At 41.4% G+C, this 21,300-nt stretch overlaps 1 protein-coding gene across 1 annotated transcript in view; it reads left to right on the forward strand.

Moving 5' to 3' along the window:
- The window catches only part of LOC148018182 (EXS (ERD1/XPR1/SYG1) family protein), a 103,046-nt gene that overhangs the window by 26,131 nt on the left and 55,615 nt on the right, over positions 1-21,300 (forward strand). The window contains exon 9 of the mRNA XM_087661481.1: positions 16,563-16,610. Within this exon, the coding sequence (XP_087517607.1) occupies positions 16,563-16,610 (48 nt within the window). The remainder of the gene's footprint in view (positions 1-16,562; positions 16,611-21,300) is intronic.

A 21,300-nucleotide genomic window follows, 5' to 3' on the forward strand; every position in this document is an offset into this window, starting at 1 on the left:
TCTCTTGAAAGTTGTTAGGTTAGGGTTCAGCAGCATGCGCACACTCACATACCCCCACAGTGAACAAGTGAACAAGAGAGAAGAGTGTTGGAAGGTCATTTCCACTATGTGAGGATGAATGAAAGTACAATTCTTAAGGTAATTATGTACCACACCCATTGATGGGTGTTCACATGAGGAAAAATCCTTCTCTAGCTATAGGGTAAAAAGTGCGTATGCGATAACGGAGCATTCACATCCAAACTTAGGAGAAACATGATAAGTGTAACAAATCCCCCTCGAGTGAATGATGTGAACATATATAGGGAATAGGCAGATCAATCCCCAAAGGGTATCAAGCTTAGAGCCTTGCAAAATGCTTCAAACTTCTCTCTAGCGAGAGCTCTTGTAAACACACATGCCACGTTGTCCCATGTAGGGACATAAACCAACTCAATCTCCCTTGCATGGAGCCTCTCTTAGACAAAATAACTCTCACTCTCATGCTCACTCACTATTCGCTAAAGTCTTGCTGTATCTCGATTGATGTGCGTACTCTCTTTGCTTCTGCTCGTTCTTGTCAAACTAGTATCATAGCTTGACGGTCCAAGCTCGTAGATGTGACAGACAACACTCGCAGTCAACAGGTGCAGCAACACTCACAGTTGATAGGTGTAGGCAATAGTCACAGGCAATAGTCGTAGACGACAGGTGCAGCTTGTGACAGGCGCAGACAACAACTGACGCATGCAATAGGCGCTAGCGGTGCACAGGCTCAGGCGTCATGTAGGCGATAGGCGCTTGCGGGGCTCTAGATCATCCTGACAGTAGGCTGATGTCATGCGCTAGGTCAATGGGCGGCCAGTCAGGTAAATTGTGTTTTTTAACAAATGGCTTATTTTTAGGCCTTGGTTTGTGTGTGGAAGCACGGTCTTTAGACTAGTGCATTCTTATGTCTGAAAATTTGGGGCTTTTCCTTGATTTGGTTCCGGACACACATAACAGTGGCTGTTGACCCATAAATTGCAGACATTGGGTGCACAGGCCTTGAAAGTTTTGGGGCTTTTCACGTATAAGTGAAATTTGGCTCGGTTGAGCCCTCTTCTTTGATATTTGTGCACTCTTGGACTCTGAAATTTGGGGCTTTTGCAGAATTAGTGAAATTTCTACAACATTTGCTCACATTTGATGCTAGGAAGATGTATTGATGCAATTGGGGTAGATTTATTGTAAAAATTTTGGGGCTTTCCACATTGGTGATGCATTTTGAGTTGATTTGAATCCTGACAGTGAAATTTGCAGCAGATTCATTGCTGAGTGGGAGAAATTTGAACTTGGGATGCTTCAAATGTTGCAAAAGGGGAGCTTCTCTTGGTATATGTATTGCTGAATGCTCATTATGTAGTGAAATAGCAGTATAGACAACACTTGGGTTATTGCATTTGGGAATTATGGTGATGTATTACTGCGTCATTAATGCAAATGTATTGGATTTGATGTGTGTACACGTGTAATCAGTACTTGAGACTGAAATTGCAGCAAAACATCTGCTTCTTGGACATCTTGGAAGTACAAGTGTGTGTACTTGCTGTTACATTCAACAACCTTGCTATTGGTTGAAAGCATTCAGCACTTTATTGCAGTTTTTGATTGCTTAAGATGGTTGGTAGTGCATCTATATCTAACACAAAGAATCTCTTTGAGATTCGTAAATTTGATGGCAATGACTTTAATCTTTGAAAAGATGGTATGTAGGGTATACTCTTTCTGAGGGATTGTGATGATGCCTTGGCATAACATAAGCCTGCTGCTTTACCAGATGAGGATTGGGCTAAAATGAATAAAAATGCCATTACTTACATTAAAAAGGCTATCATAGATGATATCTTGGTTGAAATAAAGAGGCTTGCTACTACCTATGCAGTTTGGGAGAAACTCAAGGCTACTTATGATAATACAACTCCTATCAATCAGGTACATCTCATGCAAAAGTTGGTCAACTCGAAGCTTGATGAGTCTAAGCTTGCCTCAAAGCATTTGAATGCTTTCACTGGTATCTTAAGTCAGTTATAGTATGTAGGCTTGCCAGCTTTTGATCCTAAATTGAGGGCTATCTTCTTGCTCATGACTTTGCCCGATTCATGGGAAGCATTGGTTGTGTCATTGAGCAACAACCCCAACTTGACATTTTGATTGTGTGCATGGTTCTATTCTCAATAAAGAGATTAGATGCAAGGTAAGTGGGGAAATCAGTGGATCAGTCTACAATGTAAGAGGAAAAGATCAAATGTTGCAAATAAATCGCAGCAAAAGCAAGAAAAAACAGCAATATGTAAATTGTTATGAGTGTGGTCGCAAAGGGCATAAAAAGCCCGATTGCAAGAATTTTGAAAGGGATCAAGACGCAAGAAGCAGACTAATGCAAAAGGAACAAATAATGAAAAGGATGACAGTTCTACTCCTAAAGAAACAAAAAAAGCTAATTTGGTATCTAGTGTTGTTATTGAGGAGATAGAAGAAGATAAAGATGCTGATTTGCTAGTTGTATCTTCAGATCCATATGCTATGACTGTGGAGGACATGTATATCACTAAAAGGGATGTGATAGATGCTTTGTTGGCAGCCTGTGATGGTTTGTCACAATCTTGGATTGTCGACAACGGTGCTTCATTTCATGTAACTTCGTCTTTGGAGTGTTTTTCTTTCTATGTAGAAGGTAAGCTTGGAAAAGTCTACCTAGGCAACAACCATGCATGTGATATTGAAGGAATGAGCACCGTACATCTAGCTTTTGAAAATGGTCAGGAATTGATTCTTAATGATGTTAGGTATGTACTTGGCATCAAGAAGAGATTGCTTTCAGTTGGGCAGCTAGACAATAAAGGTTACTTCACTACTTTTGGTGGTGGAATGTGGAAGATACACAAAGGGTCTATGCTAGTCACTAGAGGTGGTAAAAAGGGACTCTACATTATCTCTATTGCAAGGCACTTCCTAGAAAGTTTGTTGCAGTTGGTTGAAGTGTAGTCACACATGGAGTTATGGCACAAGCATCTTGGACATATGAGCCAAAAGGGTTTGCAGGCACTTTCTTCACTTGAAAGAGTTGATGTGAAAAACGCAAAGCTTGACTCTTGTGATGACTGGGTTTTGGGTAAACATGTAAAGAGTCCATACTCTCATGGAGCCTTTAGGAAGGCATATATCTTGGATTTAGTCTATTTTGATGTATGCACCATGCCAATAAAAACTCATAGTGGTTTTAGTTATTTTGAGTCTTTTGCTGATGACCATTCTAGAAAGCTATGGTTTACTTGCTTAAGCAAAAAAGTGAGGCATTGGATGCCTTTAAAAGGTTTTATGCATTTGTTAGTACTCAAAAGTGTTTAAAATTAAAATCCATAAGAACAGATAATGAGAGAGAGTATATATTTAAAGAATTCAATAAATTTTGTGATGCCAATGGGATTAAACACGGGAGCTTACAGCTCCTTATAATCTGTCATCTAATGGTGTGGTTGAGTGAATGAATTGCACATTATGTGAGAAGATATGGTGCATGCTATCCACAACTAATCTCTCGCAATCGTTTTGGGGAGAGGCACTCAAAACTGTGGTGCATATTTGCAACCGATCTCCATATCGTGCACTTGAAAGTGGCATTCCTGAAGAGGTTTGGTCTTGCAAACTTGTTTCATATGACCACTTGAGAGTCTTTGGCTGCAAATGCTATGTACATGTACTTGTTGATAGAAGGACTACACTTGACATGAAATCTCATAGAGGCATCTTCATGGGTTATGGAGATGAACGTGAAATGGGCTACAGAGTTTGGGTTCCAAGCATGAAAAAAGTGCAATGGAGTCGGGATGTGGTATTTAACGAGTCAAAGTTGCTAAAAAATGTCACGTCTAATGAGTCAGACAAAAAGAAAGTGAAATTTCAGCATGATCAGCCTCTTGAACAATCATCAGCCATTGAAAATTCAGCTCCATTTGATGTTGGTTATGATAATCAAGGTATCATCATTGAGCCAGATGAAAATGGGCAGCAAAGAAATGTTGAAAATCAGCCAGGGCAACAAAACCAGTATGCTGAAAGTGAATTACAGCAGCCTAAAGATGTATTACAGAAACCTGAACATGCAGTTCAGCAGCCAAATAATGAGGTCATTGACATTCCTTTGGATGTGGATCCATTACCTGATAACATAGATCATTGGGTAAGAAGCTCTACACGTGTCAGAAGACCTATACAAAGGTTTGGTTCCTCTTTGGACTGCATTTTGCTCACAGATGAAGGTGAGTCTCTTACGTATAACGAGGCTTCTTCATGTGAATTAAAGAAAAAGTTGGAGCTAGCTATGCAAGAAGAAATGAAGTCATTGTATTAGAATGATACTTGGGATTTGGTTTCATTACCCAAGGATAGGAAAGCCATTCCTAACAAATGGGTCTATAAAAGCAAATGTGTGGATGGCAAACCCAAATACAAAGCCAGACTTGTGGCTAAGGGCTATACACAAAAGGAGGGCATTGACTTTCAGGAAGCCTTTTCTCCTGTTGTCAAAATGACCACTCTTTGGGTATTATTTGCCATTGTAGCATCTATGGATCTTGAACTTGATCAGATGGACGTTAGAATTGCATTCTTGCATAGTGATCTAGAAGAAGAGCTGTACATGAAACAACCCGAAGGTTCTGTTATACAAGGAAATAAGCATTTGGTATGTAAGCTTAAGAGAAGCTTGTATGGTTTGAAACATGCTCCTAAACAATGGTTTAAAAAGTTTGATGGCTTCATGCTCTCACGTGGGTTTAAAAGAAGTAATGCAGATCACTGCTTATATATTAAGAAGATTGATGATGGAAGCCTTATTATCTATGAAGGGTGTTTCTTATGCTTCAACTTGTGGTTCACTTATGTATGCTATGGTTGCCACTAGACTTGACATTGCTCATGCAATGGGAGTTGTGAGAAGATTTATATCAAATCTTGGCAAAGCACATTGGGAAGCAGTGAAATGCATCTTACGGTATCTTAGGGGCATACAAAGAAAATGTATTTGCTATGTAAAGGGTAAGATCTGTAGGGGTATTGTGATGCAAACATGGTAGGTGACTTGGATACTTGCAAGTCTACTAGTGGGTACATTTTTACCTTGATTGGTGGGGTAGTTTCTTGGTGCTCTAGATTGCAAAAGATAGTAGCACTTTCTACCATTGAGACTGAATGTATTTCAACCATTGAAGCTTCAAGAGAAGCTGTTTGGCTTGGTCGTTTGGTCAAGGATTTTGGGCTGCCCACCAAAACACTTGTACTTGGAAGTGATAGTTAGAGTACTGTATGCTTGGCTAAGAATGCCATGGTTCATGCACATATCAAACATATTGATGTTATATATCATTTCATCAGATAGGTTCTTGATGATGGTCTAGTCACACTAACTAAGATCAAAACACAGGATAACCTTGCAGATGTTCTCACTAAAAGGCTCAACATGAGCATTGCATTCGACTAGGGGGAGTTGGTTAAAGGTTCGCCTAGGACCTTTAAGTGGGAGGTTGTTGGGTGTAAAGGCCCTTATGCTACTCTCGTGTATATTACTTTACACATGTGAACTCACCCTTGCAAGTGTAAGTGTACCGTATCCTAAGTATAAATACATTCTTTTATTCTTTGTGTGTATCACACTGGTACACACCTATTGGTCGACTCTCACTCTCACTCACTCACTGTTTACTAAACTCTTGCTATATCTCGATTGATGTGCGTACTCTCTTTGCTTCTGCTCGTTCTCGTCACTTCCCTTTGTTCCTATGGCTGGCTGCAAATGCTTGATTGTTCATACTTATGTTAGAGCGATTCAGCCTTGATTGCTCTTCTTGCAACAACGGTGATGCCAATGCATCAAATGTGTATACATTAGCATCTTCTTTTTGCAAGTAAACAAAGTGTAGTGGTAGAACTTTGATGTATCAAGTAGCCCGGTTAAGACTGTTGATATAAGAGAGGCATTGGGAGTTATTTTATCAATATTAGCAAGTTACTTTGTAATGCCCTTGACACTGTAATGTATGCTTCACAAAATCACCCTTTGTGATGTGCTTCATCTCAAGTTGCTTAGGTAAATAGGCTACACGAGTCTCATTGCGCACTTGATACAATGAAGCAAGCTTATCCCAAGCATCCTTGGCCGTTGTGCACGATTGAATATGCGGGATAACCTGTCTCTTGCATGATAGTGCAATTAAAGCATGAGCTTGGGCATCATGCCTATCCCATCTCAACCAATTTGTTGTGGGAGGTGCAGGAGGAGCTGGAGCGGAAGATCCACTAGTGATAGTGAATGAGCTAGAAGAACCTGAAGCATTTTGTGTAATCAGGCGTGCAAGCCTAACTTTTGAACTATATATATAACACCAAAGTTGCTTGGCAATAGATACATGCTTCATCATGTATGGCCATATGGGATAATTAGTGCTATCCAATTTGCCCGAGTCCCCAAACATGTTGAGCAAATCATTTTGCCCTACCATTGCTTGCTGTTTTTTTTTTTTTTTCCGTAACAACTGTTGTCCAAAGTATAAATGTAGGTGCAGCACAAAAAGAAAGCAAAGAAAAGACAAAAAACTCACATTTTTTCAAAAAATCGATGGCATTGATAAAGAAATTGCACTTGAAAGGACTCCAATGTGTGCGAATGTTGATGTAGGTATAATTGGTCTCAATGTTGATGACTTTGGAAAATTTTTATAAAAGCCCCAAATTTAATTGTTGAAATTTGAGCTCAAATGTGAAAAGCCACAAGTTTTGGTGCAAAATTGAGCAATTTTTGAGCACAGAATGCAAGATTCCCAAAATTTTGGTGAGATTCAGGATTTTTTGGCAAAATCCCCAAAAGTCTTGAATAAATTTTGGGAAAATTGTTGTTTGCTATGAAATCCCCAAAATTTACTAATTAATGTTAAATAATGTTGGACAGATGATGAGATCACATGCATTGATTCTCAGTCGTGCGGCAAATTGTTTGGTGATGGGCGATACAGTGTAGGCTGTCAAGGACCTGAACACTGTGGTGTTATAGAAAATGGGCTGTTGATAGGTATGTGGTTTGATGGGCTTGATTATTGTAGGTTTAACGGGTTGATTGCATGCATGTAGCCGTCAAATTGCGTGGCGTGGAAGAAGCTGTTGGACATCAGGCAATAGATCGTACAGGCTGTTAGGGCCTCAAACAAGGTAGATGTGATGTGGCAAGTAGTTGGTGAGGCTGTGATCGGCACCGTACGTGGTAGAGAGTTGAATCATGTTGCTGGCTTGACACACACAGAGTGTCAAGGGTAGCGGCGAAAGTGTCAATGCCTAGTAGTTGGAGTCGTGAGTAGTTGGTGCACAAGAAGGGACAATCAATTGTAGTTTGACGTGGCTATTGACAAGCAGAATAGATTGCAAGCGGCAAATCAAGTTTGAGATTTGATGGCAACGGAGGTGTGAGTGGCTCCTGATGAGTGAAGTGGCGGCCAACTGAGAGGTATGACTCTGATACCATTGTTAGGTTAGGGTTCAACAGCACACACTCATAGTGAACGAGTGAATAGCAAGAGAGGAGAGTGTGTTGGAAGGTCACATCCACTATGTGAGAATGAATGAAAGTACAATCTGTAAGGGTTTTTCCTTAACTAAGAGGTGATTTGTCTCATCAATAGAGATGCACCTTGTGGAGGAATATGAGACAAAGAAGAGCTGGGCATTAGTGAATGATCCCTAAAAGAAAGGTTAGTAGATGCCAGATGGAGTGTTGTCCTCCAAATCAAGATCATAATGAGCGCGCTATCTAACAATAGGTGGCTGTCGTGGGAGTGTGTTGAGGGAGGTATTGATGTATATCATCCACCGGAGATGGGTCGTGAGTGCAATAACCACCAGTTGGACCAAAGGCTGATGAGGGAAAGTGTTGAACACATAAGAATGACCCGTTGTAGATGATGATGGTGTCAGCAAGCTGGAGTAAAACACGGCTTGAAGGAGTTGTTAGGCTAAAGGGTGATAAATGGAGAGATGACCACAACAACAAGCTGAATGAGGTGCTTGATGGATGGAGGCAGGGAAGAATTGGGAAACCTATAAACAAGGGATGGACAGAATGGTTGGGCAGCCTCCTATTTATAGATGTTCATCCTCCCAAAATTAGGGTTTCTCTTATGGAACACAAAAACTGTGGTTATCTTTGAGTTTTGGGGCTGTTTTACTGAGCTAATGAATATTTAATCTGCAATGCATTTTAGAAACTTAAGAAAGGCTACTTTGCCTAACAAACCATACCGTAGTTTCAATGTCTTGATACATTCCAATACACCCATATGCTAGCCTGCAGTTTTTGGGCAATTGCTATTCAATGAACAAAATACATGGACTTGGGGCAGTCTTTGCTTATGTTTGCAATTGTTAACTTTGTTGCATACCTGGCAAGAACTCGTGCAGCTGATTTCAGCTTAACCCCTTTCAAACCCAATGACAATTTGCTGTTGTTAAGATGCTTGCCAATTATAAGCATGTACTTACTGCATCTTCTTTTTGGGGTTATGTTAAGAAACCTGATTTTGTGGAGTGGTATCTCTCCTAATGAGATTGTATGAGTCACATGTGCCCGGCATGTTACTCTATAGTGTGTTGTTTTCTTTACCTGACCAGTGATCAAACATGGACTGATAGATAGTCAACATTCTCAACTCAAACAAAGAAACCAGCTTGTTCATTTGACTTGCATTGTGCCCTAAGTGAGCCATTTCTCTATAACTATTTAGCAGTCTCTCCATGAGTATTGAGCTCCAAGCGAGCAGTTTTCTGCTGATATTAAGTAGATAAACTTGTTACCACTTACCCTAGTTGTCCACGTCCAATGGACTGGTCAACTCGTCCGATCCGTCCTGTCCAATACAACATGTCCGATGGAAACTGTCCGATTGTTTCAAGTGCTTGTTTGTGACCATTTGGGGTCACTTTTGGGTAAATTGTAGGTGTTGTTTAGGCTTTCTCTCCACCATATACTTGTATATACCCCAAATCTCTCTCTCTCTCTCTCTCTCTCTCTCTCTCTCTCTCTCTCTCTCTCTCTCCCCTTTAGGACGGGCGTGACGCTGGCGGGTGTGACGTTGACGAGACAGGCGTGATGGGATGGTGACGGGCGTGACGCTGGTGTGACGGGCACGACGGACGGATGCTGATGCGACAGGCGTGATGAGCCAGATGCGGACGAGACAGACATGACACTAGCATACGTGTCTGATAGAGCAAGGTACTTTGACGAATGTACTGTGACGAATGTACTGTGGCAGCAGTGACGAATGAGTATTGTGGCAGCAATGACAGATGTACTGTGGCAGTGACGAATGAGTACTGTGGTAGTGACGAATGTACTGTGGCAGCAGTGACGAATGAGTACTAAGTGACAGTGACGGGCCTTGTGAACAGTATCTGCAGAGATGCGCAGTGACTGATGGGACAGTTTTGGGTCGTGATTGTGACTGTATAAGAAATCTGTAGACTCTCTCAGACTGACGTGAATGCAGACCTGTGTGAATGTACTGAGATTGCAGATGTACTCAGACTGATGTGAACCTTGCCTGCTATGTAGACTGGAGACCTGCGTGATTTCAAACTGACGCACATTAACATTTCATGCTACAGTGACAGTTTAGGTGAGATTGACAGTTCTATGCTACGTTGACAGTTCATGCTACAGTCATATCTTATGATGTAGTCACATTGATAGTTTATGGTTTACTGACAGTTCATGCTATAGTGATAGTTTATGTTAATGGTTTACTACTCTAGTCAGACTGTAAACAATTTTATGCTATAGCACATACTATAATCATGATGGAAGAAACTGACATGAAGGAATCACAAAACCAACCATGGAGACAATGTTTCATACACCGCCAAAGAACACGAGATACAAAACCCATGGGCGTAAAACCCGAGATTGGAATGTCTCTCCAGGGTTGAGTAGATATGGGAAGACATCTCGCAAAATTAATGAAACACTATATGAGGAGATGTTGACCATACTCCGTGCTGAAATGCGTACCATGAGGAAGGAAATGGAAAAGGATATATAAGAGCGGGTTCGAGCTGAAATGATGGAAGAACTAAAAAAAGAGATGCAACAAACATTGGATGCACACATGGCAGAGAAAGACTTAATGATCTCTAATCTACAAGAAGAACTAGAGGAATGCAAAAAGAAACTGGATGCACAAAAGGAACCACAAATCACACCGGAACTACAAAAAGAAATGGATGTTTTAAAAAAGGATATGCACACCTATGCAAGTGTGGTGGAAGGCACCCAAAAGAAAATGGAGAATGTTGAGAATATCGTCAAAGAAAATGCAGAATGGATAGATGTGGCAAAAAAGAACAAAGGAATGCATGGCAACAAAGTGGAAGTTATGAATGCCACCTTGGAAGAAGAGGCAAAAAGACGAGCATGCGCACTCCACGTAAGAGTGGTTGGAGTAGATGAGAAAAGCTCCCCAATTGAAGATGCTACAGCTCTTGCCACCAAAATTGGGGCTACAGATGTACCCATCATTGGGGCTTGGCGAGTCAGGAAAGCTGACACAAAAACAAAAGTCCTCATCTTGAAGTTTGGAGACTTGGAAAAGAAGAGAGCCTTCCTCTCCAAGAGGATCGTTCTCAAAGGAGAAAAGATCTACCTAGATGAAGACCTCACCCCAGCCCAGTTAGCCCATAGGAGGGAAAATATGCCACGTGTTCTAGAGACACGGAAAGCAAGTAAATGGGCTGTCTACAGAGATGGAAGAGTCATCATCACAGAGAAAAGGACAGCATGACGGTGCGCGGTCTATGAGACCGTGAAGTTCACACTGTGGAATTGCAATGGCTCCCTTAAGACAGATGCATGTTATTTTGAGGATACTTTCAAAGGGATATTGCTATGTATAGCGAGACACATCAATGTAAAGGCAGCCGTCTACCTGATGTATATGGATATAGATGGGAAAGTGTATATCGCCCTCAGCCTAGGCGGCCTGGAGGGACGAGGGGATCAGGAGGTGTGGCAATTCTATTTAGAGAAGGGCTCCGAGATATAGTCCAAGTGGTACATAGAGATGTAGAGGCAAGATACATGTGGATCAGGTTACGTACAAGCAGAACTCGAGACATGTATATTGCGATATGCTATTTTTCCCCTGCATACTCTAAGTTTGCTCCTAAAGAGGCATCCCCGTATACACCACTATATGAGGACATAATGAGATACATGAGAATTGGGGATGTTCTACTAGGAGGAGACTTTAATGCACTTACAAGAAGCAACCAATCTGCTTTCTTTGACACTAGTAATGAGATGTTTAGAGATATTGCATTAGATGAAGTGGGATTAGTTACATCAGCCCAAGATAGAGAGATAACAGAATATGGAATACACCTACTGGCATTGGGAAGTGCACATGGTTTGGCCATAACGGGCTGCCACAGTGGCCAAGATCTAATGGTTTCACATGTTGGAATAACAAGAAAGGGTCAAGCACAGTGGACTATTTGATTGGATCACCCAACTTGCTACCTGATATAAAAAGCTTTGAAATCTCAGACAGACCAATTGGATTAGCAGCAGACCATGCTATTCTAGCTTTCACAATGCAATATGGGCATATACACGAAGCACAACCACACATACCAAAATTACCACGCTATGATTTTGTGGAAGCGACCTCACACACATACAACACTACTGTGCGAGATGCATTGAGGGAGCTAGACACACAGGCCTCTCTGGATGAGTTTACAGGTCAGTTGGCCGAGATAATACACACTTCAGCAGCATACGCTTTCCCACACACTACACCACCAGATAAACCTCCACGAGGTAATGCCCCACAGAATGGCTAGTATGATGATGAGTGCAGAGAGACACGAGCACGCTCTCAGCGAGAGATGGCACTTGGCATATGTACACATAAGCATGCTCGAACACTCTTCAGACGATTGGTACGCAAAAAGAAGCGGGAATACCTGAGCAGACTAGAAACATAAATGTATCCATGTTCTTGGGGCAGGACAACAAGAGATCATGGAAAAAGATGCATGAGAACCAGCCACCCCTATAGATAACTAGACCAGATGATTGGCATGGATATGCTTGCACACTCTATGATGTTCCTGGCTAAGAGCCTATGCCACTCCCCTCAACCTCAAGACCAGCAAATTGCAGATTTTTCACAGAAAAAAAAGTGAGGAATGCCATATGGAAACTGAAAAATGAAAAAGCCCAAGATCATGATGGTTTAGTGGCTGAACACTTCGCACATGCCTGTGATATTTTGGCACCAACGCTGGCTCACATCTTTAATAGGGCAGTTTGTGAGGGATTTCCAACCTGTCGGTCAGACCATATTATTGTGCCGCTCTTTAAGAGTGGAGACCCCGCGCTATGAACTATCATGATTGGCCAAGATATATGGCTCTATCGTGGAACACGCATTGAGTGAATGGGTCGAGATGCATGGCCTGAGATCAAAAGGGCAGGCTGGCTTCAGGAGGGGATATACAACTCTAGACCATATCTTTACATTGAGGGCAATCATTGAAGAAGGCAAGGCATTCAAGAAAAAGATCTACTGCTGTTTTGTGGATTTTCACAAGGCCTTTGACACAGTGCCACGTGCTAGACTCATGAGATTAATGCAAAACATTGATGTGCCTATAGAGATACAGTGGAGTATCTATGCCTTGTATGAGGCAGTGATGGGTAGAGTACGAACACCTGAGGGCATCTCAGATATAGTCAATAGCACCATTGGGGTGAAACAAGGCTGTCCACTTTCATTGACACTATTTGGGTTGTACATAGATGAAATTTCAGAATATGTGGACAGGACTGGTGGGGCCGGAGCCAGCCTAGCTGGAGTGCTGATACCATTACTGCTTTATGCCGATGATATTGTACTTATATCTGACTCACCTGAGGGACTAAATAGACACTTGGATGCATTATCAGCTTTTTGCAGAGATAGAGATCTTAAGGTGGACCTTGGGAAAACTAAAGTTATGGTATTTTACACTTTAGCTGCTTGGGTGACAAGAGCTGAGCACCAGTTTACTTTTGATGGAGAGCCAGTGGAGATGGTTAGGCAGTATGTCTATTTGGGGGTCACATTGAAGGGACCACAGTTCTCTTGGAGAGAGACATCAGAGGCTCGTTTGGCAAAAGCATATGCAGCCTTAGGTGCATTGTAGAGGCAATGTGCTCACATACAATTTCATGAGCCACGTACCAAATTGTGGCTTTTTGACACCCTGGTTATACCCACACTCCTATATGGGTCAGCTATTTGGGGTCCGAGTCTCTTTCACACGAGGAGACAGCCTTTGGGAGACAAGGATGGACCAGAGAGGGAATACTATGACGGGTGGGAGCATATGGAAAGACCACTGGTCATGATGATCTCATGTATGATACGAGCGAAGAGCTCGACCCCACATGAGATTATCAGAGCTGAGTTGGGAGCATCACCCATGGTCGTTGAGGCCTTGGTCCAGGCAGTGACTTTCATACATAGACTATGGGAGCTCCCCCAAGATAGATACCCACGGCTAGCCTTGGCCTCTTCTAGACAACTAGCAGCAGATGGTGACAGACATTGTTGGTATGCTCAGATGAGTACATGGATGAGTCTACATGGGCTGTAGATTGACAGACTACCCCCCTTTGACTATAGCCTGGATTGCCCTACACTTGACCTAAGCCGATTAGAGCTAAACCATGTGATCAGAGCAGACATACTGAAGTTAGATACGGAGAAGAGCCGGATCCGACCGACCCCCCTCCCCCCATGGCACGAGGATGGCACACTACCAGACCCACTTCCTTCAGGTATCTGAGGATGGTTTCATCACCCGACCCAATTACATGGACACACAGTTGCCTCATGGACTACACACAGTTATTGGTCAGATCCGCACCTCATCCCACCACCTGAGGATTGAGACAAGCAGATGGGAGGGTATACAGACAGAAGAACGCATATGCCCACTATGCGACAGAGAGCCAGAGACAGAGGAACACTACATCTGCCGATGCACTGTATATTATGACATACGAGGTAGATACCATTGTCTGTTTCGAGAGGGTTTTGGACCCCTGAGACGGATCATGCAGTTTGAGGATCAGAGATGATTGGGATTCTTCCTCTTGGAGCTCAAGAGGCGCAGAGCAACTATTCTACGGAATAGGAGGCCCCCACAGCTCGGCTCACATAGATAGAGAGTAATCACTGACTTTTTCACTAATACACGACAGAGTATGGCGGATACCACTACTACTGCCACACAGCCTATAGGAGTATATCATCATTGGACCTCATCTTTTGTAGGTGTCCCTTTGGATAGAGTAGTGGCACTTAGCCGGTCTAGGCGCCCATGTCCACCCGGACGAAGGCCTAGACATCCACACCACAGACAAATTAAAGCCATTATTGAGCGCCACAAGAGACAGATGCTGAGACGCCTCAGCCATGCAGTGATACACCTCCTTAGAGAACAGACATATCATTGATGGAGAGTTTTCCTTTTTCTACTCTCACTTTTAGATCATTGACATGTTTCCCCTTTTATAGGACACTATTTCATTTTTTCAGTCTTATAGGCATGTTTTTCATCTTTTCTCGTTCCAGATGAGAAACACACCATCATTGTATGTATTGCTTTGGTCTCGTAGGCCACATTGGCCTTTTAGAGACGTTAATATACTCTCTCTCTCTCTCTCTTTCCCTCTCTAATTTCAAATTCAAATTTCAAGCTAAACTTTTAAGCTCTCTATTCTCAAACTCTCTCTCCTCAAGCTCTCTAATCCCACTCCCTCAAGCTCTCCTTCGCCATATCTCCACCTACCTCCACTTTCAAGCTCTCCATCGGCCATCCTCTCTATCCTCAAGCTCTTACTATGTAAACTTCTAGGATAAAGTCTCTAAATGTTTAAAGTGTATTACTTTGAGTCCCAACATTCAGTTTAGGTATTAAATTTATATGTACAATTTTTTTCATCTGATGCAGGTTCAAGATTTATTAGTAGGATTAGTATCGTACTAGTATCAGACTGTACTTATCGGACGTGACAACCCCGCCACTTACCCATGATTGGGTTTATCCCTAAGCTGACAATTCGTTCATTCCATCCCAAAGTATTGGATACCAAGACATTCAAGGAGATAAGTGCCCAAAGTGACTTCTCACTTCTTGTGCATGCTTCTCATGGTAGGTCCATCCAAGCAAGCTATGGCTTGATACCATTAAGACCACTCTTGGATCAACTCTAACATAGCAATAAAGAGAGACAAAGCTCAAAACATAGGATTGGTGTTGAACTCACCTCCCAATTGTAGAGCCACTTTGAATCATCCATGGGCCTAAGGGTAGCTATGACAGGGCCTCAACTTTTTATTGGAGTCCCATACCACCAAATCACACCCCTTAGGTGTGTATGCTAAGCTATCCTAGGGCTAGACTTCAAGAGTGAGGAGTCCTCCCAAAATTGACCTTAATGGACCTTTCTTAGACTTCACTAACCTTAGATTGAGAATCCTTCTTCAATGGCTCTTGATGAACAGATCCCTTGGAAGTAATTCATACTATTTGATTTCCATATTCGAGTTTGTAAGAGTACTTTTGTTGTTTTCCATTAGTTTTGCTAGGGTGGCCTCCTTCCCATGAAATGTGATCCTTCAAAATTTGAAAAATTTAGGAGTTAGATGTATCAGAAGAAACTAAACCAGCTGAGGAACATTAAGAGGGTCAGATTTATGAGACAAAATTATAGTATGTATGCTCCCAGGCCACTTTATGTGAAAAGACTCCCTAGGATATTTAGTATGAGAATGGATTGTGTCGTCGTATCTGTGAAAACACCAAGATTGATGTTTAATCCTTTAGAATGAAGAGTGGAGATCATGTGTGGAGTAAAATATCGCGAGTGCGATATGCTGGACTAGGGTCCAGATCTAAACTTGTCCTTCTATATCTCTTGGTGAATTCTCACATTTAAGGGTAGGTCTTCAAAAAAAGTGCATGAACCTTTCAATACAGGTCTTCACGTTCTCACTAGCTCCATTCCCTATTTTGGCCTAGGCAGCAGTGGCTTATGAGAATACAACACAGCTCTTTAGTGAAATGCTATTTTTGAAGTGTTTCCCTAGCAGACAATATGCCATCTTAGCTGCATCCATGTGGAAGGAGTGTGTGAGTCTGATACTATATATGATTCATAGTGACTGGAATTAAGCCAATGTTGGGCAAAAGGCCCGGCAGTGATTGCACCATTCAAAAGTGCACAAGTTCTTTTTGCTTTGTCATTGAGTTTATTAGTTTGACAGTGATCCAGTAATTATTTTCTTTTCCTTATAGCTTGTAAGAAAGAGAATTACTGCTTTCTTTTCAGGCATTGTAACTATTTGGCAGATTTGAAAGAGCAAGTCATCTACTTTATGCACTAGGGGTCAGCTAATTTTGACCTTCTTGACTTTTATTTAACTGATAAGGCTCTTATTGTACAGGTTCTCTCTGATATGGAAAGAGCAACTTGTAGAATGTTTCATGGACAGGTAGAAAGTTTTGAAATCTGCACTTGGGAAGTTGTGTGGTGTTGAAATCATGTTTCTTATTATACAAGAATGTTCTTTAAGTAATGAAAACTATGTGCTAACCTAGAAGGGTCAATCATTTCTTTGTTCACATTGGTCAATTCTATATTTTTAAGGTAAATAAGGAGATCGTTTTGTCTTCTAAATCGTAGAAAACACTAAAGTGCCTTTTTCATGCCATCATTATGCTGACAGTATATGGCTATTTTCTCATACATTAGCTCTATGTTTTTTCTCTAACACTTTTTTCTCCTTTTGCATCCAAGGCTTTATCATCTTGGGGAAGTGTAGTCTCCTAATTTTCAGATTCAGCTTTCCATCACTTTATTTATGTGCTAAAAAGATGAACAGTCTATAGACCTTCCTTTGTAGTGTTGGTTTGTCTTTTAAGACAAAAGCAGTTCCTCCATGCATGTGTGAATGCATGTGTGCGTCTATTGGGGATTACAAGACAAAGTAGGGAATTTAGAAGCGAGGTGCCAAATTTTGACATGGTAAACATACCTGCACAAACATCATTACACATATCTCTCTCCTATGAGTTTTTTCTTAATTCTATTGCAGTAGATGTTTGATTCCGTTTATCCACCCCTCATGATATTCTTTTAAGGGTAGGATGCTTCCACAATCAAACAAAGATGGATACCATATTTGAAACCAAAGAGACAAGACTGGTTGGATCCTATACCATTTTTTAGATACAAAGGGCCTTCAACCAATGCTGGTCCTAATGCACCTGGTTGGGATAGCAATAGGGTGGACATCAGGTACCCTCTCACAATATTGGACATTGAAAATGGGCCAGTATTGAAGAAAGCAAATATAATTAGTGCTAGTTTGGTAGTTCTCTTTTTCGAGTTGTGTGACATCCATGCTGTCAAACATCGAGATCACTGGCCTTGTTATCCATGTTGTTCATGGGTAGGGGTTGAACATCAGCTCTGGTGCACGTGAGGGAATGGATGATGTGAATCAACATGGGCAACAAAAGAGGAAGATTGCATCTAGGGTTGGCAAGAGCATGAGTGCAGTGGAACCTATCCAAGGACTTCCATTTGCAATCTTGGTTACCATTGCTACATTGAATCTTTTGAACTAGTGGATTGGCTTATCACATGCTCCACCTCTTGTACATTGTCTTCCCCAATAATCAAATCATCCATATATAAGGTAATCATGACAATACCTCTATCACTTTGACACATAAAGTGAGCGATTTGTAACATGAAAACCAATAAAGGCAAGATATTGTGCTATCTTGTCATGCCATGCTCTTGGTACTTGTTTTAGCCCATTTTGAGCTTGAGTCAACTGCTCCTTGAACCAATGATTTGTTACATCATGTCATTTTCTGTTTCTCTGTGTCCATCGCCTGGTTGTGGGTCTCAGTCTGAGTCAGACTAGGACATTGGGAGCTGTGGCATTGGTCATGTTTATCAGTCTTCTCCTTGCTGCAGCAGTGTCCATGCCTGGTACATTAGATAAAGGCATGCCATTATTTGAGCATCCTGCCTGCAGCCTCTTAGGCCATCCAGATTTGCATTTTCTGTCCAGATTGCCACGTTGCACACTCTCTAGTCAGGCAACACTTTTTTTTAGGCATTCTAGGCCATTTCAAAGCAGGTCAGGCTACTCTCCAGGCAGCAGGGCATTTATTGCCGGCTGTTGGCTAATCATGCAGTGGTCTGATCTGCATTAAATGCATGTTGGCCAGATCAGTTTCCAGGCCTATTTACGGTCCTGCTCTCCTTCATGTTTGTTTCACATCATCACTTCCATTGTATCTTCTCCCTTTGCTGGTTATGGTCACTTCATACTGCTGATTGCAGTCTTTTTTCTCTCCAGCCTGCATTCTCTCTCCTCTACCTAGCACCTCACTCATTCTTCCCTCTGTCACCATTTGTGCAGGGGCCTAGTCTGTCTTCAGCATTGTATCATGTTTGCAGTCCTGTTTCTTCATTATCATTCAGGTTTTGTGTCCATTTACACTCATTCCTTTTGTGTTCTCTCTTTCTCTCTCAGTGCATTGTTGCTTCCACATGCACATTCACATGGTATTGCTGCCAAGTGCGTTGCATTTGTGAGAGATATCTGTGTTTTTGCTGCTACATTTTCTCCTTTTTGCCCCCTTTCAGGTCTATTTGTGCTCTTCTATGCATGGGGCTTGCCACGGCCCACCTCCTATAGGACATAACTGGTGATTTGTGGCTAGCAATACACAGTCTCCTTAGCAACTTCAGCAAATTTGGGCTCCCCTATCTCTGTTTGCAGCTGCTGTTATCAGTGACATGCACTTCTTCTTTAGGTTTGGAGGCTTCTTGTAACCAACTTTTAATATATCAACTATTTTCTAAATGTACTAGCTCAATGATTCATACTAATTGGATGCTTATAAAGCTTAAAATGTGATTTTATATTCTTTTAGTATTTAAAAATATGGCTAAATGTTCATCTTTTCATTCAAGGGTGGCCAATGGCTAGAGTGTCTAGTATTTTACAATTGGATCATCATGGATGAGATAGCCACAGGGACTAAAAGTTCATTTGGTTGGTCAGATTGACCAAAAAGCCCATATGAATAAGACTTTTTTACTCGGGTGGTCACATCAACTAGAAATCTACATAATCAATGGTTTCAAAAAGGCGAAACCAGATACTCATGATCAAAGAATCACACCATGATCATGAAACTTTACAAATGAAGCTCTCTTGAATCCGAGTTTGTGGACTCCTAAAATTTAGTAGGTTAGTATTTTTGAAAATTATTGTGATGAAAATTCTTTTAGCGTCAAAGCTCCAAAATTTTGCAAGGAACAAATTTACCTTTTGTGGCTATATCAATTTCTCAATGAGTTGAGATATTTATAGAGTAGAAGGTTTAGAAGCTTCTTTAGACGGTGCATACTATACCTACTTACGCCCAGGGCGGCTATACGAAGAGACCCCTATTTACTCACAAAACTAAAAAAGGACGCGAGTGGGCTGGTTAATTGGGCACTTGATATGCCTACGAAATGGTCTTGAATAGGGCAGAGTTGGAAGGAGGGATTTGAACCCTTACGTTAATGGACTGAAACGACCATCTTCATAGGGGGTACCGCAGTCAAAGAATCAGCCAAATACTTGGATACATACTTGGTTCCGGAAAATTCACAAAGCAGAATGAGAAGAGACGGGGTGCTACTGCATCATTATATCATAGAAATTGCTTTTGCTACCGCAATGACCTCGTGTTTCTCGTGCTCTAGATACTAAATTTTTTTGGGAAAGATGTTATTTTAGCCAATCTTGGCACATGCGTCTTTTTCTTTGCTTCTATCATTGCCGTTGGATTAGCCGTGGGCCTCGCTTCCATATATTTGGCGTGAGTATTCAAAAAGTGAAAATGAAGTGATATAAGAAGATAGCTAGTACAACTTTGAAGCCCCGGTGAATGGCGGCCGTAACTATAACGGTCCTAAGAACAGCTCTAATAATATGCCTTTAGACTCTAACCAATCTCTTTAATATTCTTTGACTTATGTTTTGCAGACCCTTTGAAATAAAGCGTCCTTCTGATATAGCCGGACAGTCAAGGAAAAAAATGAGTCGTTGATTGAATGATTAGTAGGAGGGACTTCTATAGCACAAGGAAGTGACAAGTGTCCCTACACTTGTTATTTTGCTTAACATTTGTCGTTTTCAATAGACACTTGTCTTTTGTAGCGTCCTCCTTTCACTTTTGAGCACCCAAGCCTTATATCTATATATTGGAGGTGTCTCTCTCTTCACTTCCACAACCTCTATCCTTAAAATTTCAGCCATATGCTACATATTCATCTATCTAATATTTTAGTAGATGCTTATCAAGGAGCACTCTCTTCTCAACTTGATCAAATCAAGGCATGAAAAAAGAAAATCAGCTTGCTGCCCAGAGTATGCAGAAATCTCAAGGTTTCAGAAACCCTAGTTTTCGGATTTCCAAAAATTGAGCCTCATTGTATTTGGTTCAGACACTTTCTACCCTTGTTTGTGTCTATAAAAACTTGTGAAGGTCTCTCACCATGGTGTTGTCTATGTGTGTGTGTATGTCTCTCTCTTTCTACCTTTTGATTAAGTTGGATAGCTCAAGACATCGTCATCTCACATTCTTCTGAGCATTTATACTTCCATCCCTTGAGTGTGTGAATTACTAAAGCCAAGAACAATCAAATATGCATGTATCTCTCATGCCATGCGCTAGGTGCTTGCTTTAAACCATAGAGGGCCTTATGCAAGTGGCACACTTTGCTTTTTGACTCTTTTGAGCAAAGGCAAGAGGTTGTGTGATATAAACCTCCTCATGAGGATCACCATTTAGAAAAGCAGTCTTCACATCCAACTAATGTACATGTCAATCATAATGAGCAGCCAAAGCTATGACGTTGTGAATGGTGGTCATACGTGAAGTGGGTGCAAACGTCTCATCATAGTCAATCCCAGAGTGTTGGGCATACCCTTTGGCAACAATACATGCCTTGTAATGGTCATTGCTACCATCAGATCTATGTTTTAATTTATAAACCCACTTTGTGTCTGTAGCATGCTTGCCAACAAGCAAGTCACGTAACTTCTATGTGCCATTTTTATGAATAGAGTCCATTTCTAATTGCATAGCTGTTATCCAATGTTC

Source organism: Lygodium microphyllum, chromosome 21, assembly GCF_053477565.2.
Source record: "Lygodium microphyllum isolate KBCC chromosome 21, Lygodium_microphyllum_v1.1.10, whole genome shotgun sequence".
NCBI classification, from domain to species: Eukaryota; Viridiplantae; Streptophyta; class Polypodiopsida; order Schizaeales; family Lygodiaceae; genus Lygodium; species Lygodium microphyllum.